At 40.6% G+C, this 25,658-nt stretch overlaps 2 protein-coding genes across 2 annotated transcripts in view; both read left to right on the top strand.

The window, feature by feature from the left end:
• Positions 1 to 342: 342 nt before the first annotated feature.
• Positions 343 to 8,546, top strand: acbd3 (acyl-Coenzyme A binding domain containing 3). Its single transcript, XM_053336836.1, has 8 exons — positions 343 to 631; positions 2,177 to 2,318; positions 2,639 to 2,779; positions 3,082 to 3,240; positions 3,551 to 3,725; positions 4,135 to 4,384; positions 5,036 to 5,323; positions 6,073 to 8,546. Exons 1-8 carry the CDS (start codon positions 355 to 357, stop codon positions 6,285 to 6,287), a joined length of 1,647 nt encoding a protein of 548 aa, XP_053192811.1. The 5' UTR covers positions 343 to 354; the 3' UTR covers positions 6,288 to 8,546.
• Positions 8,547 to 11,678: 3,132 nt separating this feature from the next.
• The window catches only part of nhsl1b (NHS-like 1b), a 103,361-nt gene continuing 89,381 nt past the window's right edge, over positions 11,679 to 25,658 (top strand). The window contains exon 1 of the mRNA XM_053336829.1: positions 11,679 to 12,156. Within this exon, the coding sequence (XP_053192804.1) occupies positions 11,850 to 12,156 (307 nt within the window). The 5' untranslated portion in view covers positions 11,679 to 11,849. The remainder of the gene's footprint in view (positions 12,157 to 25,658) is intronic.

The following is a 25,658-nucleotide window of genomic DNA, read 5'->3' on the forward strand; positions in this document are numbered from 1 at the left end:
GCAAAATAAATTACTCCAGACAGGTACATGTACCAAACCCACTTGTATGGGACAGTGAAAATGAATGAATGAATGTGAATAAATTAATAGTCTTCTTTATTTATTTATTTATGTATGTACAAAAATCACATTTTCTGTCGATATCCACAAATCGTGAGACGCTTGTGTTTGTGTGTGTGAGAGAGAGAGAGAGCGAGAGAGAGAGAGTGTGAGAGAGAGATTATAATTTTGTGAACATATCTATTCATCGGTTTATGTTTCGTCATTATTTACATCGAGAAAAAAAACCCCTCCCGGAACTTCCGCTAGGTCTAAACGGAAGTAGGTACGTGGCTGCTTCAGCTGACAGTCTACATGATGGCGACAGAGGTTCAGAGCGGCGACCTCGACAGTGCTACTTCTTCCAGCCGGCTCGAAGTTTCCATCGACGGCCTCACCCTTAGTCCGGACCCGGAGGGTGAGCAGAGCCAGGCCGAAGAGCCGGACCCCGAGCCCGAGGAACCCGGGACCGATTCGCCGGGTGCCAACGAAGGCGAAGGCGAAGATGGAGAGTCTGCCAAATCTGCCATAGAGAGGAAATGGGGCTTTTCCCTACAGGAGCTGTACGGAATGGCCCTTAAATTTTTCAAAGGTATTTTTACGTTTGTTGTAATCTTATATATTTTTTAACGCAGGATAGCAAACCAACCCTTGAACATTGAGACGTTTTTGGTTGAGGTTAGCCTCTTGCTAACGTTAGCTGCTAGCTGTCAGCCGCAACATCATATTAGCTACACGGCTAGCTCACGAGTAGCCAACACAACGCTAACACGCTTTTAAAGGGTAAAACAAGTGTGTGAGCCACTGGTGAGAGCACATTTCCGCCTGACTTGCCTCATTTGTGTTGTGTGCACCCTGCTTTGGGTGTGAGAAGAGTAACTTGACATGTCATGAGTGTGGAAGTCATGCGCCTGCTCCACTCCACTCATGTAAAAGCCGCTACCCACCCCGATAATGCTCATAATGATTTGTTTGGATGGAAAACACGCCCTGCCCCTGCCCAGCATCTGCAGCGGCTTAAGGGAGGCTGCATGTCGGTTGGTATTTCAGATTTTTTTCCTCCAAACTAACTCATTAGCTGCTGACAGGGTTCCTGCTGTGCGGGGGGTAGTTCAAGTTGCCTCAGAGATTGAAAAGCGGTTCACAATCTCAGCTCCATTACTTTAAAACACTGTTTCTAAAAGCCACGTTTTAGCGCTCACCTGGCTTTAGTCTCTTTGATTATTGCCTGTTTACACCTCAGTTGCCTCTAATCTGTACCACCCACATGCTGCTGCTGTTACTACTACCACCACTACTACAAAATACATGGAGTCTATGATAGAAGAGCGTTGATCAGTATGCGTTATATGCATATAACCTGGGAGGCCTTATCCTCATTTACAGTTAATTGCCTTACAGCTTGAAAAACTTAGTTTTGTAAAGGGACAGTAGAATGCAATAAAAATGGAGAAACCCCTAGCTATTACATGTCCTGATTTATGTGTAAAGCTTTACTTGAGTAGCTGAATAATCCGCCTGACTTGCTATTTCTTTTCATGTCAGTCATTCATTCACTGAATAGCTGAACCAATCTGTGATGTTGGAGACGATTTAGCTGTCAGGAACCAGCAGGCTAAATGATAGCAGTCATGAACCTTACTATAAATCTATTAAAATGTCAATGGTTGTGTCATCCGTCACTTCCTGAATACATGTAAGCCATTTTAAACACTGGGAGTTTGTACTGTTTGTATTGGAGCAGAGCAATTGTGAAGACTGTGCAAACAGGTTTGGGCCTGGTTGCCACACTTTCTGATAATAATCTGTGCTTTGCATTTATAGTCAGTTAGGGTTACGCCTAATTGTTTGCTTGTACATGAATTGCTTCTTGACCCACCTTACTTTTAAAGTTTCAGTGTGGCCGAAGTGATCACTCCATGAGGTTGTTACAGGATTATATAGTGTCTGTTGTGTTTGGAAAGGACAAAGGCCACAGTTGTTATGGACCTCTCTTAAAGTCTTTGAACAAGTGATACACTACATGCTACTACTATTTTAGCTACCACAATGTACATATAAAACACAGGTTTAGTGTAGTAATAGCCTTTCATTGCAGGATATAAAAACAAATAAATGCAAACTATGCTGTTCTCAGATAAAGATGGTAAGGCCTTCCACCCGACCTATGAGGAGAAACTTCGGCTGGTGGCCCTACACAAACAGGTGTTACTTGGCCCCTATAATCCAGATGCTTCACCGGAGGTTGGCTTCTTTGATGTCCTAGGCAACGACCGCAGGTAACCTCAGCAAACATCTGTGTGTGTGTGTGTGTGTGGGCCTGTTCATGTGACCTTTGAACTCTGGGAGACATGCGTGCAATTTTTCTTTCAGGGAATTTTAAATGAAATGTTGATACAGTCTAAGTAACAGATTTATTCATATTTACAATTAAATCAGAAAAAATGTTTCTGACTGTAAAAGTGAGTTTCTGCTTTTTTCAGAGAAAAAGTGTTTGCTACAAATGCTGCTGATGTAAATATCTGTTTTGTGATTGTAAAGCAATACTATGTTATACTATGTTAAAAGAAGTCCTCCATTCTCACATTTCTGTGCACAGGAAAGAGTGGGCCTCCCTGGGTAACATGGAGAAGGAGGAGGCCATGGTGGAGTTTGTCAAGATGCTTAATAAGTGCTGTAACCTCTTTGCTCCCTACGTCACCTCACACAAGATTGAGCGGGAAGAACAAGAGAGGAAAAGGTAAGACCCTCACTTCTGGTCCCCTTAGGGAGATCCCTCAGCTACAGTGTGTAAATACAGACTTGGCCTGTGTTTGTCCAAATATGTAGCCAGCAAAGCTGTGAAGCTGCACTTAGTTTGGGCAGACCGGTTATATCTGACCTTGTGAGAGTCCCTTGTCTGTTCTTTCAAGCTGCAGAATTATCTGTCATAATTTTCTCACAAAAAACATATCACAGTTCATATTTTATTGACAGATGGTGCATGAGTACTTCTAGTTTCCGTCATTTATATTCTTCCCTTGTCGCTTTGCACTAACCCAGGAAAGAAGAAGAGGAGCGTCAGCGGCTGGAGGAAGAGGAGCGGGAGCGACAAAGGCAGGAGGAGGAGAGACGGAGGCTTGAGGAAGAGGAAAGGCTGAGGAGGGAGGAAGAGGAAAGGAGACAGGCAGAGGAGGAGAGGCTACGGATTGAACAACAGAAGTATGTGTGTCTGTGTGTGTGTGTGTGTGTTTGTTTGCATAATGTGCTTGGGCTTGCAATACATCAATTTGACTCGTACATATTCATCACATTCCCCTGACTTTGACATCTACAGAGATGTTGTCTTTTCAGCTCTGTAGCTGCGACAGTGTCTTTGTCAAGCAGAGTCAGTCCCTGGCTGACACCTGGTCCACCTTGGACAATCTTCCTACTCACTGTATCTCTTCTCTTTCCACTGTCAAACATTTTTTCCTCTCTCTCATCTCTATTTCCATCTTCACTAACTCTTCCTTGCTGTTCTATTTCCCAGACAACAGATAATGGCAGCTTTGAATGCCCAGACAGCGGTGCAGTTCCAACAGTATGCTGCCCAGCAATATCCGAACAGCCCTGAGCAACAGCTGGGCCTCATCCGTCAGCTGCAGGAGCAACACTACCAGCAGTACATGCAGCAGCTCTACCAGGTCCAGCTAGCCCAACAACAGGTAGGAAGTATTCAGTGATTGATGGATAGACTTTCATGCATGTTGTGTGTGTGTGTGTATTTCTGTTGTACTTGCAAATAATTCCCAAATAAAGTTTTAAGTAGTAAAAAAGCCTTTAGCGTGCCAAAAAAGGTTGTCAGCAAAATGGTTATTACAAGCTCTGTTCTTCATGTGTACAAAAGATGAAAAGTTTTTTGTTAGATAATTGAGGTGAATTGTCAAGATTTCAGTATTGTGCAGACTTATCACGACTGTAGTTTTATGCCATGATGATGCAACTTTACAGATATCTATGATAGTAGGAGTCTATTCTCTGTATAACCACACAGTACAAACAGAACATTTGTGGCTTATGTATTTAGTTTGGGTCATGATGTTGTGACTCAGTATCATCTTTCTCTTGTCCCAGGCGGCCCTACAGAAGCAGCAGCAGCAGCAGACTGACTCGATGATGCAGGCCACTTTGGAATCCAATAACTTAAACAGTGGTGAACCTGTCCCTGCCTCTGCAGCGGGACCATTATGTGCTGCTCCACCACCTGCTGGCGAGGAAGTCCCTACAGTCAATGGAGGTCAGTCAGACTCGTACTCGGAGAGCATGGACCGGGAGCCTGAGCCGGAGCCGGCAGAGGAGGTCTCAGAGAACGGGCCTCTATTAGGTTTGTGTTTTTTAATGTTTGTTTCATATAGAAAAACAAATTGTAAACACGCTGTTAATGGAGTGACTGTTGACCTCACCAGAAATAATATACACAAGACCTTGTTGTACAGCTAATGGCTGCAGGGCATAGAAGGAAAGCTCTCATACTAACAAAGCTTTATACCAAACCTGAAACCTGATTCGTATCTGCTGCGTCCTTGTTGATGTGACCTGTGTGGTAGGGAGGAAGAGTGCTGGAGCAAGTGACACCTGATAGCCTTCTGGTTTAGGTATCATCCAACCACACCTTTTGCTCACAGAAGTTTCAGCAGTGGCACCAGAAGTGACAAAACATACAACTTTAGCTGAAATAACACACTGTGGCTGGCTGCTCACTCTCAAAATAATGTTTAGAGGAAAGATTGACAGCTGCATATGCAAGAAAACCAACTCTTAGCCATGGGTCGCAATGCATGTGCATAGTCTCTCTGTGTTTCTGTCACACACACAAACACACACACAGACACACAGCATAAACAGTCACATATATGGGTTACTCGTTGAGCTATTCTGGCATTCAGTGTGAGTATGCTGGGAGGAAATCAATTATTAGGAAATAAATATTAAATGTCTCTATCCTAATAATAAGTCTCTTGTCCACTGACAACAGCGGACTCTCCACCGGTCATAGCTGCTCCTTCTATGTGGACGCGGCCACAGATCAAGGACTTCAAGGAGAAAATCCGGCAGGATGCTGACAGCGTGATCACGGTGGGGCGTGGCGAGGTGGTGACGGTGCGCGTACCCACCCACGAAGAAGGCTCCTACCTGTTCTGGGAGTTTGCCACGGACTATTATGACATCGGCTTTGGGGTTTTCTTCGAATGGACGGATGCAGCCTCCGCTTCGGTCAGCGTGCATGTGTCAGAGTCCAGTGACGAGGACGAGGAGGATGAAGGTGAGGTGTATGTGTGAGCAGGTCTGGAGTGATTCTGCCTGATATAGGTTCAGTTGTGGCAGAAAATGCCAGATATAAATGTGTGGGGGGGGGGGGAGTGAAGAGTCAATTGATGAGTCAACTTGACTTAATTTTGCGTGTGGGTGTTGGCCTGTTCTTCTATAAGATTGTAGGCTCAGAGTTCAGAGTCATTTGCTATGAATGCTACTTATTATAACCACCACATATTCTGCAATTAATGACATTTTCAAGTCACGGTGGTTATTTCCACTTCCACAGTTTCCACAGAAGAAGAGTGTTGCTTTGAACAAGAATGCTTTATTCTTATATAATGTTCAGAACTTGCTTACGCCGGCCATAGTTAAACATCCACAGGCTCTTCCTGAAGCAGAAGAGGTCCTGCTTGTGTTTAATTGGAAACCAGAGCAATGGTGTGAATCCTTGTCAATAATGTCCATATTGTGCAGTGGGGTCGGCATGGATTTGTTGGTTTATTTAATTGTCCACATTAGCCTTGATCAGATATACCAGCCCTTCTTAACTTTACTCAGAATGTATGCTGGTGCAGCACATTCTACAAGTATGAGATCTGGATATCTGATGGGGTTTAGGATGTTGTGAGCCACATCCATTGTTAGATATAGTAAGGATAATGATAGCAACCGTGTCAAAAGGAGCCTTCTTTGTGCAACTGACAAATATAAATCTGTCCTGCTTTCCTTCATAACCTTATGTTTTTGTGACCACAGGCGATCCTCCTAGTGAGGAGGAGAAAGCAAAGAAGGAGGCAGGGAAGCCCCAGGTGGATGAGATTGTGCCGGTGTACCGGCGGGACTGTCACGAGGAGGTGTATGCTGGCAGCCACCAATACCCCGGTCGTGGAGTGTACCTGCTCAAGTTTGACAACTCCTATTCACTTTGGCGCTCCAAGAGTGTTTACTACAGAGTCTACTACACCAGATAAGCCTGAATACAGACACAGGGGGAGCCAAGGAGTGTGTGTGTGTTCGTATATATATATATATGTGTGTGTGTGTGTGTGTGTGTGTGTGTGTGTTGGAGATTGGTGCGATGACGGCCTGTTTGTGTGCCTGTGTGAAAGAGAAAGTGATACCAGATTTATTCTGGACAGAGCCACCAGAGGGCGACAAAGAGACACATCTTGAGCCCTGGTTTGGAGATTGGACTAATATGTATGTACTGTATGTGTATGCGTGTCCCAAGATGCACCCATGCTAAGTCCTGTCATCGAGCCCTTGGAAGAGGAGTGTGTATCCATGTTGTATATTCACCACCTGTCCTTGCTGCGCTCACATAGACCATGCTGTAGGACTTTGCTCTCATATTGTATTTTACCACTTTTCACCCTGGGCTCCTCTCCTGTCATCGCCCCAGCCCAACACTGTCCAGCGTGGCCTTGTGGCTGCTTCTGCCCTGAATGACGCTTTCTTAACCATGAACGGAAACCCGGCGAGTCCAGAGCTCTGAGCCAGCATTTCCTGTTCGGTGGTACTGGTGGTTGTTAATCCCACGAGAACACAGACAATGTTGAAAATCAAATTACATTGCTAATGTACTCCATAACACTATGCCTTTGTTCAACAGAGAGCGTCTGGTCTTTGCCAAGTCTCACACACATTAAAAACACCAGTGTACACAATCTAATCATCCTTTTTGTTGTAAAATTAGTCCGTTATCCTCTACTCTTGCCAACAGGCATAGAAGAATACTGTCTGATTGTGCACCAGAAGTATGTCTCAGTCTTTTAAATGGGGTTTACTGGCAGAATTTATGAAGGAAGAAGTCATTCCGTTGTTTAGTCAGCTCCAAATGAAGTTTGGGTGTTAAGAGAGTGGGTACAAAATAACATGCACATAGAAAAGTATGGTTGTCAAACATCTCAGTGTGTGATACAGAATAAGAAGTTTAAAAATAAATGAGTTAATAAATATTTGCTTTTCCTTTCTCCTAGAAATTCATTTTGTATCTATGGGATGTTATTTAATTTTTGTCTCACTTCTTTACAGTTTGTATGGTTACTCCACATGACGGATTACGTTACATCGTTAGCTTTCCAGATTGTTTGCTCACCACTTCTTTATCAAAGAAACTGAGCTAGTATTACAGGGATGGGATGTTATGTTGATACAACTTGGGAGGGTTTTTTTTGAGTTGTTCTGTGTGTTTGGAGATGCTGTACCCAGCTCTGACACACAAGAAAATCAAAGTTCAGAACCACCAATGTTTTGGCAGTCATGACACGCGGTTACATCTCTTCAGCGCTCACAAATCAAAAATCCATAACCCTGAAAACACAGTGTTGCTATGCAGTTGATTTGTTCCTGGTATGAATTAATTCAAATTGTCATCTCAAATATGGTATTGTGAATAAACTGAGATGATATAGACTTAATATTGTGTCTTGGATGATGTGCTTGCTTACTAACTCAGTTCTGTCATCTAAATTTTTAAAACAAATTTCATCACCACAATAAAGTTTGCTCAGCTTCATGATGCATTTCCATCATTTGAGTACCTACCACTCATGTGCATTATCAGCAGTGCTGTATGAACTGTGTTCCGTCTAATGGTGGTTGCTGAATGGGGAATGTGTTTGGTGGGTGTCAGATATTTTTGGTTTCACTTGTACGTTTTTATGTGTGTAACCAAACCTGAAAGACAGAGATGAGTAACTTGCAAGTTGAGCAAAGTCCTTTCTCTGTGTTGATTTGTCAAATTATTTAATAAAGAGGTCGCTCCTGCCTCCAGTCAGTGATTCGTGTAACAAAATCTCACTACCTATGGCTTAACCAAGCTGTACAAGTACATGGAAGTTCCCGTATCTTTTGACGTGTGATGTTTTCTTTTTCTTGAGTTTGTTGTTACTCACCAAACAGTTTGAGTTGACTTGTTCAAGCCTTTTATGTAAATAATTCTATAAATGAGTTTATGTATGGGTTTTTAGATGTGGAAGATGGCTATGGTTTTGAGAATCAATGCACTGTAAAGTATGGTGAATGAGATATATGTATACATTTTACCCTGAATGAAAGTCCAAAAACTTGTAGGAGATATGAAACTGTAAGAGTCTGACAGAAACAGAAATGCTCATCTTTTTGTATTGTTTTCACTTGTTTGGATCTCTTATGAGTCAGAAGATGATCTTTTTGGGCATATATTTAATCTTGATTAAACTTATGTTCATCTCGAGGACTGTACAGTTTGCTTTGTTTGATTATTTAAATTTCTCATGTATATTTTAATGTTTGTGTTAAGAACTTTTCATGACAGATATTTTGAAATGTCATAGCAGAAAAAGCACAGGTGGATCTAATGAAACTAACAAGTGTCCAAAAAAAGTCTTAGACTGTGTAAAGTGAATTCAGACATTTTCTTCTAAACACATTAAATAGGTCATAAATGTAGCTATTTCTAAAAAAGGTGTAAAAAGCATTTCAACCATTAGATTTGAATTGTGGAGCTAGGTTTCACAAACTGTCAGGATTTAGTGGGCGGGCCTGAAAATCACCGCTGCGTTAACGCGGCGGTGATTGGCATAAACCCGCCTCTACTGCTGTAGAGATATAAATACATTAAGCGCACTCTACTACTACTACTACGATATACAGTTAGCCAGTTAGCTGAGTTAGCCGCCGAGCTAGCAGCTCAGCTAGCCGCTGGGCTGGCAGCTGAGTTAGCAGCAGAAAGCTCTCAAATGTAGCGTCCATGTTTCTGGTAGAGGTGGTGACTTTGATTGACAGGTGACACTTGGTAGGGGGCGGGGTTTCAGCGAACCCGGCGGGAACTCCCAGCCTAATTTCATATATTTGGCGATTTTTTTAATCATTCAAATTTGGCAGAGTGGTTAACAACACACTTTTCTGTGGTATGTCAAACTCAGAACACATTTATTCTTACTTTACACGGACTTTAAAGGATAGGTTCACAGTATTTCAAGTATACCTTAAGGTAACATAAAGGTTTCCCTCTTTGTTCATACTGGCCAGTAAAAGACACCTTTCAAGTGCAAATTAAAAACGTTTATCTGAAGCGTATGTAAGGTCTCAATAGTCTGAATTAGTCCCATCAAGTGGATATCTGCCAATATTTACCATCTTTTTAACATAACATTCCCCCTTGGTGTTTCCCCGTTGAGCTGCGGTGAAAGCATAGCGACAAAAAGAGACATTACAAACAGTAATGAAAGATATCTACTTGACTCATCTGGACAGCTGAAACTAGTAACATTTTATAACATCTTGACCATGTTGGAAATAACTATTTTCACTTTTACATGTTATACCTTTATTAGGATTAGGATTATTTTGCCTATGTGTCTGATAACCCATAAATAAAACCAATCACTTACATGGCAAATGCATAATGGAGAGATCTCCTGATGGTTAGTATAAACAGGATGAATGATAATGGCAAGACAAGCTGGATACAAGTGTTCATTTGATCACATGACTTGTTTTAAATTGTTTTAATCCATTCTTTATTTTTCGATTACACCTGTGTTTTTGTCTGCAGTGACATTGTTAAACATCAGGCTATTTGTCTGGTCTTTACACAGCAACAGAAACTTCAGAAGATTACATTTAGAAAAGAGGCAATATCTGGATTGTAAGGACACCAAAAAAATGACCTTGGAACAACTGAACAGTGTGGACTTGTTCCTTTTTTCCAACAGTGGTGAGTGTGTCATCCTCATGTTGCCTTCCTGTCAAACACATTTTGTGCTGAGGGAAGGAAACCTGCGGATGTTACTCAAGTGTAACAGGATAATCCACCTTGCCAGCTATGTTTTCCATAAAGCACTTGAGATGTTACATTGTTCAGAGGAAGGAACCGTTGGACATGCTTTTACGCCCCAGTATTGAGTAACTTGTTAAATTGTTACCACAGAGAACGTATCAGGAGAGGAATTTGAAGATTTCCAGTTAGCTGAGTAATGAAAAACATGACAGTTGAAACACTTCCCTGAATTTAATATTTTACAGGCAGCTTTTTAAGCTGCTGTGCTGCCTTAAAGACACCAGGGGGCACATAAAAATCTAAAGAGACACATGTGCCAACTGGACGTTGTCATGCAGATATTTGAAAGACTCCACTACAGTTGTGTCTTGAATATTTTGAAAACTAAGCTGGGCAAATGGTATGTAATTGATGATGAGAGTTTGCCCTGTGGAATTTAAAGAGCAATGGTGGGAATGCCAGGCGGTGGACTGGACACAGCCCCTGGACAAACATGCCTTGTACACACAAAGAGGAGAAATAAATCACACACGTGTTCAGAGAGGGTTATTTTAAAAGGTATAGTAGGCAATAACTAAAATACCAGTGGTGTTTTCTCATTGTAGTTGGTGGCTATGGGTTACTACGGTTACTACCCTCTTTGTTTGATACATTTTGATGTCTAAAATGATATGCTAACATCTTTTGTGACTCAGAGAAAAAAACTGAAATTTCCCAAGAAATTAACGAGACACCAAATATAATAAACAGGCTTATAACACTTCAACCAACTAGCTGGCAAGGTGAAAAGAATTGAAGAAGGTGGTTCTTTTTATGGTTTATCGCTAATGTGATTTATCATTGTATTTGACGTGGCAATACCTTTTAAAATACCAATTAAATGAGCCCTAATCTATTATCTTAATTTTTTACACAATTTTGACAAGGTTCTCAAGAATTCTTTTATAATTGCTTTAATCACCTTTTAAATATGGTTTGTCTATTCTTTGCTTTTATTTCTTACAATTTCTCTCTTATCATCTCATCAAACTGTTTTCATTTTATCTCTTTTAAAATGTAATTATTTTATGATTTGTGTATTTTTCTGCCTTGTGAAGCACTTTGTATATCTGGGCTCCATAAATTAAGTTTATTATTATTAGTAGTAGTATTAAGCTATTATTGTTGTTGTTGTTGTTGTTTATCCATTTAAAACTTAATTAAGAAAACTCATCCCAATAGATGACATCATTTTTCGTTGGATTTGTACCAATCTTTTTAAGACTTATCTTGAATAAACATAAAATGAACAAAATAGTGAATGTTTTTAGTCTCATTTAGCTGGTTGTCTTCAGTCCTGTTCCAGACTGGGAATACTCTGGTCCTGGTTTCCCTTCCTCCCCCTCCACTGTCTGCAGAGAGCCAGGTAAACTCTCTGTGCGTTTGGCTCCGGCTCCAGTCTCCACAGGTGGTTGTAGTATTCTCCGGGTTTTTATTTGTACTTTCCCCCCTACTTTTCCTTGTGTTTTTTTCTCCTCTCCCCAGCCTGCACTCTGTCTGGTTGAATTTGAATAGACTTTGGGATGCAACGTCTCCAGTGTACAGCAGCACGAAGTCCCCACGCTTTGAAACACAAAAAATATGGCGGGATTGAAGGATTGTGCTGGTGCCTCGCAAGTGACACGGGCTACACGGAGGCTATGCGTCTTTGCGGGTTTGTTTTAAAACTGTGAGGTTTTATACGTGAACACTTTTCGGGTCCCGCTGGAGTTATTGGTATGAAATAAACATGCCCTTTCAACAGAGGAGCATCGAACCGCGGCGTGTTAGCAGGTTATCGGCGAGGGATGGGGACGAAACCGGGAGACGCAAACTACGGAGACCCGTTTTATTCTCGTCTTTGGATGAGGTCAGCTGTCACACGCTCACCAGCATTATATACCAACTTTCCGACCTTTCTCGACATGCCAGCGACATCTTCCTGGGCATCGAGGTGGAGGCAGGGATGGTGTTCAGAAGATCCTGCAGGATTCAGGGGCGGCTACACATTCTGCAGGGAGAAGTCCACAAGTTAGACCCCAAGAAAGTCCAAATCCGTAAGTTTGCATTGCTACTCACTTGTTGATTGTGTGTGGGTGATTCAGGAATGTCAGTAACATTACAGCCTGTTTAGGTAACCTATATCTCTTATGAATCCTTCTTTACCCCCTTGCTATAGTGGTATTACAGAAGAACAGCAAAAGTCACCATACACATATATTTGACCAACTTGCACGTGATATGCTTACTAAATGTACATATACGTAACCACAGTACGTATATACCTCCATTTCTCTCCACAGACTGTTAAATTAGTTTTCATTAAAAAGAATAAAACCATGTGATAGTTGTGTTTCACTGAAGGATCTTTGCCAATGTGTCATAATAACATAGTCATTGTTTTGGATGGAGATATGCTGGTCAGGTCCAAGGTGAGAGAAATGACAAACCCTTGGAGGAGTTTGTTTGTCTTTGACTCAGACTTGTGTTAATCTGAACGTTGAGTCCTGTCACAAATGATGGATTTCCTCTCAACGTACTGACCATCTGTGTTGAGGGCTTCAAAGAGGGACACTGAGATCACAGAGGGCCCCATAAGCCTTTTTTCCTCCATTACTTCTTGCTGTTTTAAGCATGTAAACAAAGTCAGTCAACACAATGATAAATGGATAATCAATTTCCTTTTACTGATTTTGTTTTGCTACCCCTGTAAAACTACCTGTAGTCTGACACACACACAGTAGTTATATATTAGCTCAGACTTTGACTCGCACTAGTGACTGTGCCTGTGGCTACCAAAGAATTGAGAGATAAGCTTGTCATGTATTTGTGTGCTCTGATGCAAACCTGTAGTAGAACCTGCGTGCCCCAACTGGACTAACAGGGCGACTTTATACCACTTTCCTACTATTTAACAGGTTGTTGTGTGGTTATGCTTCTAAACATTGTGATTAATGGATGATGTTCCCATTGATTCTCTGCATGGCGCCTGTGTCTTTCTTATTTGCCTCTGAAATATGTTGCAAAGTAGGATTAAGAAGACCAGCCCAAATTTTGCTTTAACATTGGTGAAAGAGGAGGATTAAAGTTCTGACTCATTGCCTTTTGTTCCGTTTTTCGCTGCCCTCCTTCCTATCTGTTCACATGGTCTTGGATCAGACTGTGACTCAGGCATTCACAGATTTCAATGTAGTTTCAGGCGAATGTTAAGCAGAGCAGACAGTTCCCAGACACAAGCAAATATGATGTATGATGAGCAAACTACACGGCAGCTACCAGACCCCTGCGTTCAGCACATGGTATGATTTACCTGCTGCTATTATTTGTACCTGTTGAGGGTTCGATACAGTCCTGGGCGGTGTTGGGAGTTACCCTTTTTTTTTTTTAAAGGTCTGCACTGCACCATTTAAGTCAGGCACTCAGTCATTCAATGGAAAACATTAGCTGAAGAAGACAAGGTGTGAGAGAGCGGACTGGAATGCAGTGTGTTATGTGGTGATTTGTAGTTGTCAGCTCCCATATAGCCAACCAAAGCCAACCCTGGGTGTACAGAAGCTCTATCATTACAACACAGATATTTTCTGTACTGTATCTGTTCTGTACTCTTTCTATGCAAACAAACACCAGGCTTTTTAAGTTCACTTCCTAGCTTACTCCAGGAAGAGAGTACTGGATTTGAATGCGTTGTAATACAGAGCAGCTGGTGATGTTTTGAATGAGTATTTGAATGAAAGTTAGTGTGTAATACGCCTGGCTCTCAGAGACAAAGCATCCATAGACAGGGCTATTTTTCCATAGTAAGGGCTGGGTATTGGTACTTGATACCTTTTTAAACTATTGACCTCATTGTCGGTACCTATTGAAACTTCTCCAGTCAAGCAGTACCTAAATTAAATCCTTTTTGTACCCAGATCTATAAAAAAGTGACTATTTGAAGCCAATCACTGCAAATGTTTGATTTAATGTGACGTATGATTGGCACAGCAGGTATAACCCGGCCTTAAAGCATGGGTAATGAATGAAGAAGAAAAAAAAGTGTGCTCTATTCTACTGGTATTGGTACTAGCATCATTATTTTTTAAATGGTAGGCAGCCCTAGTTATAATATATTGTATCAACACACTTCACTCCTCTTTCTTGTATGTATAAAGGTCATTTTAACCTCAAGTCCTTAATGAGGTCTCATGACATATTTCCTTGTGTGGGTAGTCAGGCAACAGAACATACCACATAACTTTATCACTTTATAGTTTGCATGTTAAAGTACAATTATTACTGGTCACCTTGTTGTTATCCTCTACTGTGGGTCAGGATTCCTACTCTAACCTTAGGGTTAGGCTTGGAGATGGATCAGGTTACTGGTAAGGGGCAACAAGAGGGGCCCCTGTATACTGGGAGACTGACATTGAGAGAAGGATGTAGGGTGTGTGTGTGTGTGTTTGTCTGCCTATTCAGTCAAAGTAATCATCAGAGGACGGTTTGAACAGGGGCATGATAGGCAAATGGGATTTCCTCTGTACTTTGACCGTCTCCTGTCACTGTTAATGTGTGTGCTGAAGTACTGGTCACGGGTTCAGAGGGCAGAGTTCATTGTGATGAGCCTCCGAGGGGAACACCTGACACTCAAGAGTCAAGAGTTTAAATAAAGTCTTGTTTGGTTATCTTAGGTTTCTGCTGCAGGCCAACGTGGGTCACCTAGCTATGACCGGCTATTAGATTGCTATTACTACATCCTGCTGCATTAATGACAATTAGGACTATGGAAGGATAATTTAACTCATACGGTGAGTGACTGGAAATAAAAACAAGAACACACTGTGCTGTCTTGGGACTGTGCATCCATGGTGACAACATCATATTTTTTCTTAATATGGAGGAGGATTGTGGGAGTGGCTCATTAGCAGCTGAGGGAGATCGAATTTATAGTTAAAACAAATCTCACTGCATAAAAACATCCAGAAGACATTTTCAATAACTGAAAATTCATTTGTTTTCAGGAGAACTGGTAAGCAACAGTGACATCATTCTCTCAGAGTCTAAATAAATGAGGAACCTTTACTGATATGACACAACTTTGGAGTCTGTCTGTATCACTGGGTAGAATAGGGAGTATTGCTATTTTAATATTGAAAGTAGGTCGAACTGTAGTGAAGGTTAATTGAAGTTAGGAGAGACTTAGGGACTCCCTGTCAGATGTCTTGATGCCCACTAGCTACCTGCTACTGTGGGGCTTTAAAATAGAAACACACACACACACATACACACACACACACACACACACACACACACACACACACACACACACACACACACACACAAAGCAAAAAAGACCGTCTGGAGTGGACAAGTTTCCAACTGACTGTGGGGAAGTGTCAGTACGTGGCCATAGCTTTGTATTTTACCATTGTAATGTTAAGTCTACTGTCGTCACTCATCAGCACTGAATATCTTGTAACGCTCTGAATAAAGCAGTTAGTTATCAGTGGGTCGTGTATATTGTGTTGACTTTTAGAGAAAAGGAACAAATCTTTAGGTTATACGATGTGACCTCTTTGTTTTCTCTTATCAGACTTGCTAACTCTACCAGCAGCTCTGTGTGAAGTACAAACTGAGGCTGCTGTGATATTTACCCTTGGCAACGTTTCTTTTCTGTGAAACTAATGTACCGTTAATAAACATAGTACACTATCTGACTTTTTCTGTTCTTTGAAATAGTTTTTTTCTACATTGTGTATCTCTTAATCGCCTTTTGTTGTGACGTAACATTAATGTGGGAAGGATTTCGTTATAGTATTGTATCATGATTTTCATTCCCAGCCCTAACATGCACACACATACACATATACACAACTGGCAGTGCATTCTTCCCACTATCCCTGAGTTATTTATAGATGTATGTCTTTGCCCAATGATCTGTAGCATGCTATCACATTTGGTGTGTGTTGCTATGTATGAAGTGCTTCTCAAGGACCTGTCTGTATGTGTGTGTGTGTGTGTGTGTGTGTGTGTGTGTGTGTGGATGGGCGGGCTTGTGGATTGATAAGACATTTTTCTCAGGTGGGCACTACGCTAGGCATGAGTGTTTGTACAAAAACAGTGCTACTCACTGGTGTCGATAACTGCACGTCACATGACTAAGAAAAATAAAGCACAGTCATGCCTGGATAAACTAATAGATGTTTATGGATTTTTAAATTCAAACTTCTTTTGCTGTTTGCCACCCAAACACACACTCGCATACACATAACACACCCCTGTTTGTCCCACCTCAATCCCCCTCAGTCTACTATTCACTCAGTCCTGCATTGGTGCCCTCCATTCATCGAAAGAGTGCAGTCATTACGCAGCCAGAATCCACAAGTCAGTTCCCACATGGCTTGTTCCAGCGAACGGAGCCTGGCCTGCTTCGAGAGGTTGACCTGGTCCCTAGGGAAGAAAAGAAGGGGGTCAGAAAAATAGGGGAAAGAGTGGGAAAGGCCTGTAGCATTCAAAGAGGGAAGGAATATGGCTATTGACCAGCATCTAACTTGGACTGTGTGTATGTAATGTGTGCGTGCATACATGCAGTCGGCCTCTCTCACGCCTCTGTGCAGACCTCACAGGATGTAGACGCAGCCCTGGACAGGACACAGAGCAGTTTTAGGGGAGCAAAAATCCATGGTAGAAAGGAGAGATGACTGATGAATGCAAGTGTTGTTCGTCAGGCACAATATGTGTTTGAGGAAATGACCAGTTATCAGCAGCCCAATCTCAACATAATAAACCTCTCGTGTTCTTGTGTGTGTACAGTATGTGCATTTCCTTCAGCAGTCAGTGTTTCCATTAGATACGTGTTGATCATCACATGTAATGTTCTGACTCCAGCTGCTTGTACTCAGCTCTGTTCTGCAGTTCCTCTGCTTAATGAAACTAAATCTGTTTGAGTCTGATTTGCTCTTGATGGTATGAGACAGTAAAGTTAATAAGAAAAAGGCTCAATTTAGAGTTGTGTGTGTGTGTGTGTGTGTGTGTGTGTGTGTGTGTGTGTGTGTGTGTGTATGTGAGCTCTAGTTTGAGGGATGACGTTAATCCTGTGCAGACTGCTAAGAAATCGGTGCATACCAGATCACTCTATGGAATACTAGAGATGCTCCGATACTGATATTGGATATTGGTATGATACTAACTCAAATAGCTGGATCAGGCACAGTTCAGTAAATTTCTATCTATGTATTTATTATGTGTTTCATTTTGATTTACAAAGTTAGTAAAGTTATGTTTAAGTCAAACCTGATTTTGCTTTACCCATAGAAGAATGATCCCAGTTTCTTCCACACAGTGCAGCTTATTCATTGAACACTGTATCAGATTGGTACTCTGTATCAGTCCATACCCAAAGCCCAGCCCAGGTTGTTTCAGTATAGGTATTGGGACTTATTGGATCGGTGCATCCCTGTGGTGTACATGTAGTAGTGTATTATGTCACTTATTTCATGCTAGAATTAGATGATGGTCCTCAGCTGGTTTTCCACATTTCATGGTAGGTTCATGGCTGCATTTCATGGCTGTTTTGCACATAGCAATGTGATGGAACCATACACTGTAAGAAATAATGTCACCCATTGATTTGTGGACTTTTGTTTTAAAGCAACAAGTGTGTATATTGATCATCACCATCTTGGATTTCTGGAGCCAGAAGTGACCATATTTGGACAGTCTATGTTTAACTGTGCTAATGCTAATTTTCTCTAGTGAAAAACAAACTTAGAACCATTAAAACAAAAGGTACTTACTGGAGCCTGGAAAAAACAACATGAAACTCCTTAGAGGGTCTTTTAGTGCAATGCTGACTTTTTTTAAGCAACCAAATTGTCACAATTAACAATCTGAAAACACACTGAAATAGTGACAGCTAAAGCTACACTGAGTCTGAACCAGCGTTGTCACCATGGCAGCGATTAGCCTGTGACAGCACCCACCTGTCACTCAAAGCAGCTGCGTCCTTAATTATCCATAACTTTAAGCCTTAATACATTTAAATGGATGAGTGATAAAAAAAATTCACCCCCTGTACAGTTTTGTCATGAGCTCGAAAATTAGCAATAGAGAGCAAAACAGTTTTTGTACCAGGCTGTAAACAAGCTACATGCTTTTCTTTAGTAAGCCAGCCTTAACCGGCCATTTGAAGAACTGCAGTTTTTTACACTTTGGCATTGGTTTCATTTTTCAGCCCCAGAAGTTGCTGCTTGGACTGAAGTCTAGTGAGACTTTGTAGCTCTCTGTAATTTTCTGAACATGACAGAAGTCATATAGAAAGTGATGAAAATGGCATGGAATATTACGTCAGCAGTGGGATTGTGACTGATATGAGCAGAGAACAGATGTCCTTGATTGATCTGTATCTCAACTTCCTAATCTATATCCTTTACTTCTTGTCTTTTAAAATGAAATAGTTTCTGTTTGGATTGAACTGATGCATAGCTTAGACATGGCTTGCCATTTTTAAAGTGTTTGCTAAGATTTACACACACAACTTGTATTGGTGATGGTGTAATCCAGGGTTTAAGCAGCCAACGGGGAGTTGGTTTGATTTAATCCTCACTGTGATTACCAACTGCTTGTAGAAAGATTCAGAGATGGAGCAGGACGTCCCTCTGACTCCCTGATCTTTCTTGTTTGGGTGTTTAGTTTTGTGTTGTTGTTCCAACATGTTTTATATTTATTGGTTTAGCAAATGAGTTCACTGTCCCATGTCTTCACACTGTTTACACAATTGCAAATGTGGGCTAAATTGTGCCTTGTTTTTTGACACAAAATGGATTCACTAATCAATTTTTGGGGATTTCATGACTGCTACTTTCCATTTGACTCCACCTGTAAAACTTCCTGTATGCATTACTTCTTTTATTGCGTTAAAACTGTTCAATTTAACATCAGGAAGGCAAAATAACACAACATTTATTTAATAGAATACAGGAATAGACACATCGGGTCATTTTAGATGTATTACAGTCTATTTATTCCATTACTGTTCATACTGTAGATTGATGCATTTCAATGTAGTTCAAGTGTTAAAGGTCACGGTCCAGATTTTACACAACAATGGTTTTGGCGGAAAAATAGCCAGATGTTCTGTTCCAAATGTATTTCCTCTGGAGAACCAAACAAGCGATAAATGGACAGTAGAGCTCAGATGAACCCTGTTGAGAACAGATGAGCCTGTCCTAGCTGTTGTTAAGACTTTGTTAACCCACTTTTAACCAGGGAAATTGAAGATTAGCAAATATACCTTTTTAGAGAGGTTACATACTCTACATTTGACACATTTGTACAGCTTGTGTTAAGTGTGTTTGAGTGTGCGGCTCTGCACACAGATGTGACTTGATGTTTCAGCATATTCCATTGTTAGTCAGTCACTCTCCCTTTTTACCTCAGCCGTCCCTCTCTCCTTCCTCTGTTTTAAAGTCTCTTCCTCTCATTCCCCTCTCTCTTACTCCCTGCCCTGTATCTCTCGCCCTTTCTGTCTTCCTGTTTTTTCATATGGCTTCCAGACCTTTCCTCTCTCATCTCTGTCCATCCTCTGCACTTTGATGTCAGCCCATACTGTCGAGCTGACCACAACAAAGACAAAGCGTCTGCTTCATTTTTCTCTCGCTCTGCTTCTCTTCTTAACTTTCAGTTTTGTCTGTACATCTTCTTTTTATTATCCTACCTTTTTACTCTGCTTCTGTTTATACTTTTTTTATGATCTCTCTTGTGTTATGTTTTTGATGATTATCATTTAGTCCTATTCCAGATGTATCTTTACATATTGATATACAGTACCAGTCAAAAGTTTGGATACACTTTCTCATTGATGTGAATAGGAAAGTGTGTCCAAACTTTTGACTTTTGGTACTGTATATTTTTGTTTTATGTTATATAGGCAGCATTTTATTTATATCTGATCCTTTTCCTTAACTCAAGTTAATATATGTATATAATATATAGTTCTAGTCATTTATAATTATTAAACTTGCAGTGAAGTTTACTGTTTCAATCCACTGATGTCATTTTGGACAATAAAGTTCATTATTAAACTGTAAAACGTCCTGCCTCCATTACTTATATTTGTCAAAAGTGTATGATATTTAAGGAATCATTGCAAAAAATGTATAAAGATTATATAAAGAATATCAGCTAGAATATTTTTTGTACTCCTATATATGGGTATTGGCATTGGTCCCATTTGCTTCATGTCTGGAAGCATATATACTAGGCCATACATTTCTGAATGGAGCCACACAAAAAGTAAAGTAAACTGTTTTAGTGTCTATTGTTTTTCATTCCATTGTCTGAATTATGGAGCAGGCAGACTCAGCAGGTCTGTAGTCTACAACTACATAATATGTTTCTGATGAGAATGTATTGTCATATGGGTTATATATGTCAGTTTCAAGAAAACTTAATACACAGTACTGTATCTGTACTTTTACATGCACCAAGAACAAGGGTTACTATTATGACTCCACCCAGCTGTCAGGTGATGTAGCGATGACAGCCATATTACATTTCTACAGCAATATGTTAAACAATGAGCATGCTGACTTTTTCATTGGCTCAAAAAACAGTTGTTGGAGCAAAATGGTATTAACATAATCAATATCAAGGGGTGGAATTATCACATCTGTATTGTTACATTTGTTTAACTTATGATTTTATAATGGCCTTCCAATGATTATGATCTAACTAATGATGATCTGGTTAAAACCACTGACTGATGTACACATGGGCTGTGTAACTAAGCTCTCACCATCATCGAGATACGCAGCTGCTCATTTTCCCAGCTGTTTATAACAGCTTTGTTCATTGGTCTTTACAATATAGTTTTTTGTTTTTTTTTTCCAGCTAAGTCACCATTTGATGAACCCAGTTATCTTCCAGGTCAGATTTGTTTTTACAAATGAATAAACCTGCATTTTCAAGTTTGGGTGTTTTTTCTAGTCCTGGTTATTGAATATTTTATTGGCTATTTTTTATTTTTTATTGGTTATTCATTGAACCTTCAATACAATGTCAGCTACTGTATACTATACTACTCACTATAACCCTACTTTAGTAGATGCTGTGATGACTTCTAGCCTTGTTTCACACCTCTTGATTACAAAGATGCATGACCAGTTTTGTAGAGTGTTAGATGCAGCAGCATGTCATAACCGGCATAATATTATGGTTCAACACGGATGTGAATGACAACACTCATCCATACAGTGCATGACGTATAGAAGCAGGTGGGAGCTCATCTTACAAGGGACATAAAGGCTATTGTTATCCTGCCCAGTGCACTTCATTGCACTCAAGGCCTGGAAAAACACACACACTCCCACTCTATGACCGCTTCAGGAAAAATAAACAGGGATTTTCTGCCACATCTGTCACTTGTGCCACTTAACCAATACACGCTTGGAGACACACAAGTGCACACGCCCATGCACATAAATTGAGTGAGTGGTACGTCCTGCAGCCGTCCTCATGATTCACATTAGAAGCTGAAGCAGAAACGTAGTAGAAGTCTTATGCCAGCGGCCATTAAATCACAAAGGGAATATGAGTATAGAGGGGCTTGCTCTCAATCTTTAGGCTAAACGAAACAAGCAAAAGTTGGATTTGGGATCAAGCTTAAGATTTGCACTTTAAAAGTTGTTGCGGGAAGATGAGAATTTGGGGTGGGGTCTCTGCTATATTTGGATTGGCAGATAATTCCTTAGAAACAGCTGTCCTTTGGCTCTTTTCAGGAATATTTTTAGTCTTGTAAACACTGGTGACATTAGACCAGTTGAATTCTCTCAGCTGAGTAAACACACTGGATAACAAGAGTGTGATTAAGGCTTTGTCTTAGACTAGCAGACATAATGTTTAGCTGAATATGCCTCACACTATGGATATACACAGTAGTGAGTGAGTAGTGTTTGTTATCTCTCTGGGCATTCTAAAGACAGAGTGGTCACTACTGGGTGGAAAATTAGCACCAGCGCCACAGAAATGCTGGTTACATTTCAATCACGTTGTGTTGTGTTCGTTGGGCAGAAGGGTGGGGTAACATGTTTGTGTCAGAGAATGGCGACACAATCTGCTGTCCTGTGTCCTCAATTCCTGTAAACGGTCAAAACGTCCATTGTCAACATGTTGACCTAGGTTATTATATATACAGTGTATACATACCCCACCCCCCTACTGTACAACTCCCATGTACACATACAGTACAGCACAATCCTCACATCACACATTGTGTTGTTGGCTTGGGTCATTTTCAGTTTTTTTCATGTAATTGTAAATGTTAAAATCACAACAGTTCTGTAGTATCTATTTCTGTTGTTCAGAGTCATGATGCTCCTCATTATTTATATTTAAACATGATTAACAATTCCACAAAATGAGAAACAGTTGGCTAAACTTTACAGTGTACATTATAAGAAAAGATGATTAGTAGAATATGTGAACCTCCGACAGAAACTGACTTGTAGTCTTTGAGTTGGCCCCTATTCAGGGAATCCCCCCTCTGTTAATGCCAATTCATGCTTTATGTGTTCTGCGTCTGCGGACAGCTGTGGACTTGCACGTGGACTGTTGAAGTGCATGCGGTTCCATACATGCTACAATCGGTAGTCTGCTTAATGCTGTGCAGGATTTTTCTGATCAGTCTTTACTTGAAATAATCTGTTATTTTAAGCAGACTTGCTGGATCATATTTCAATGTCTCACCAGTACTTCCAACAACACGCCCACACACCAACACAACCCCTTGTGTTGTTTTAAACAAGACTGTTTTCAGTCTAAATGCAGCAGAGGAGTTCCTGTATGTAGCTGAACAACAAAAAAAAGAGAAAGAAAGAAAACAGACACACAGTTCATACATACAATAGATGAGACAGGTGTTCCTGTTTGCTTTTCTAGCACATGTACAGTTGGCGTGTTCAGTCTGTGTGTGGATGGGAAAGCATGAATTGGCCTTTAGTCCTTCCTGGTATCTTCTTCTTAGGCTGTGTTGCTAGTATTGATTCAGTTGCATAATCTTTTTTGATGCCTTTGCCCTCCAAACTAAAGTGAAGAAGTAAAAAATGATTAAATAAAATGGTAGAATGCAGATGTGAATGCTTCTCTCCCTTCTCCCATGTTTTGGTGACTGTAATTGGTCTGTGCATTTTATAGCAACTGCATGCTGTTGGACATGAGGGCCTCTAATGTCTCATAGAAAAAAAAAGGGGGAAATCCTGAAATTTTGTCTGGTTGAAAGTTTAAGACATTGGCTTCTTCCTGATAGGTTTCTAACATCGTTGTGGAGAGACTAAAAATAAATGACTGATTGTCCTCTTTCCCTTTCTCTGTCAGCTGTGTTGTTGTAGTGGAGTGTTTCCTCCCCCCCTTTTCCTTTTTTCTTCAATTCAGTTTAGTTTCTTAATTTTCGTGAGAAGACTTGGCATCACATAGATATAAGAGCTAAATCTAACGTTCATCCTGACTTTGTTTGGTTTGGATATATCAGCCTGCAGCTGGATGACACACACACACACACACACACACACACACACACACACACACACACACACACATATACACACACACACACACACACACACACACACACACACACAGACGCTGAGAGTTTGAATCAATTTATTTAGTGCACTAATTTGTCTATTAATTACTCAAAACAAATTGGCCTTAATGTGATGCTTCTTACATTACTTTTCTAGCCTGAAGCAGACTCTTGGCTCATTATCCATCTCACCCCATAACACTGTGTGTGTGTGTGTGTGAGAAAGTGAGAGAAAATGACTGTCACTGTGAAATATGACATACTCCACACAGGAATCCCCATTGACTACTGAATCTTCTTATGTAGCGGCTCTTACTGTCTGTTTCTCCCAATCTGCCTCATCCACAGAGACCTTATTGTGTGTGTTTTGTGTGTGTGTGTATGTGCTGTATGTGTGTGCACTTAAAGGACCATTTTGCCCATTTTCAACCTTATCTCCAGCTATCTGCATTAGGAATATAGTGTGAAAGGGCCCACAGCTGTAACATTAGTAGTTTTTCTGGCACCAGCATCATCATTTGAAATATACAGTGACATAGTTGGGAGGGAGGAAGAACTGCAAGCTATTTCAGTTTGAATTTCTAGTTTCCGCCTCTGGGTAGCCAGGAAGCATGCTCTAGATGCCACTCAAAAACAAAACTTCATTGTATTGCAAACTAGCTATTTTCCAACAACATCCTAAGATATGAGTGCAGAGGATGTTAAGGGTGAGGATACATTTTACAGTGTTTTCAGCTGACTCAGTTGAATTGTTGAAATTGGATAAATATTCAGCTATGACTTTAAAAGTCTTTTGGACCACACTAAGCTACAACACAACAAACTCCTCCCGGGGCGCTCCTCTCTCCAACTCTGTCATGGCTGAATATTTGACGCAATTGTCCCAAAGGATTATATTGCAACCTGTTTCTCGTCTACCGGCTGCAGAACTCCCCCTCAAGACTGGACCAGGTTCAAATATTGTTGTCTCCATTAGTCACTTAGACACAAAAATACGGGAAAATATAGTCCAGGTTGAAAAATACTGAAATTTCCCTTAAAACCTCTGGGGTTGTATATGTGAAAAACAGGTGTGTGTGTCCCCTCTCATAACAACCATATAATATTTCTCTGCCCTCCTCCCTTTCCTTTCCTTCCATTTTTCTCTTTCTCTCCAGCATGTCATCTAATATTATGCTTTCTTTCTCACTTTCTGTCCATCTTGCATCTTTTTCTCATCTCCATGTGCTGCACAGTGTCATTTTTTAAATTCTACAAACTTATGAATCACTCACACACAAAAAAAAACAGTTGCTAATACTTTAGGTAAAGTCTAAGACTATCTCTGTCACTTTTCTCCTCTCCTTTCAGCAGTTTAGATTATCTCAGAAACAGTAATGAAAAGCAGAACATTTCAAAACTCTCATAATCTATGAGAACTGTGTCTACACCATGTTGGAGACACATTAACTCTTTCTCACATACACACACACACACACACACACACCCACATACAGTGTTTGAAGGTACTTTTATGGTTGTGATGCGGTCTATTAAACATGAAAGTTGCCTGAAGGGGAAAAAAGAGGTTCAAGGGAACACACACAGATCCACACACTACATACAGAGAACAATAATATGTATAAACACACACACACACACACTCCCATGTCAATAGCCCGATAGCACAACTTTGAAAGCATAATTATGCTTTTCAGTTCATGTCATTAGTAGATGAAGCCAGCTGCATCATAACTCATTAAAAGATAACAACACTAGAGGTTAGTGATGACAGTTTTATGACTACACCAGTATTTTCTTTTCCCAGTGAAAATGATGACTGTCTCATGGGCTTTTAAACTACATTCAGATTTTAGTTTCTTCATAAATAATTACAATATTTTGTCTTATGGAAGCTATTCAACAAACCAGAAGGAAATGTAATTAGCAGGCAGCCATTAAACACACAGGACACATGAACACACTGACACTGAACTCAATTTCTAATGTTGGTTATTGTATATG

The sequence above is a fragment of the Scomber japonicus genome, chromosome 17 (genome assembly GCF_027409825.1).
Source record: "Scomber japonicus isolate fScoJap1 chromosome 17, fScoJap1.pri, whole genome shotgun sequence".
In the NCBI taxonomy this organism is placed as follows: Eukaryota; Metazoa; Chordata; class Actinopteri; order Scombriformes; family Scombridae; genus Scomber; species Scomber japonicus.

What these genes read in the sequence shown, in the direction of transcription:
- acbd3 (XM_053336836.1), top strand. Translation starts at nt 355, where the DNA reads ATGATGGCGACAGAGGTTCAGAGCGGCGACCTCGACAGTGCTACTTCT. An exon ending in GAAGAACAAGAGAGGAAAAG is followed by an intron (nt 2,780 to 3,081) that starts GTAAGACCCTCA and finishes GCACTAACCCAG; the next exon opens with GAAAGAAGAAGAGGAGCGTC. An exon ending in CTACGGATTGAACAACAGAA is followed by an intron (nt 3,241 to 3,550) that starts GTATGTGTGTCT and finishes TCTATTTCCCAG; the next exon opens with ACAACAGATAATGGCAGCTT.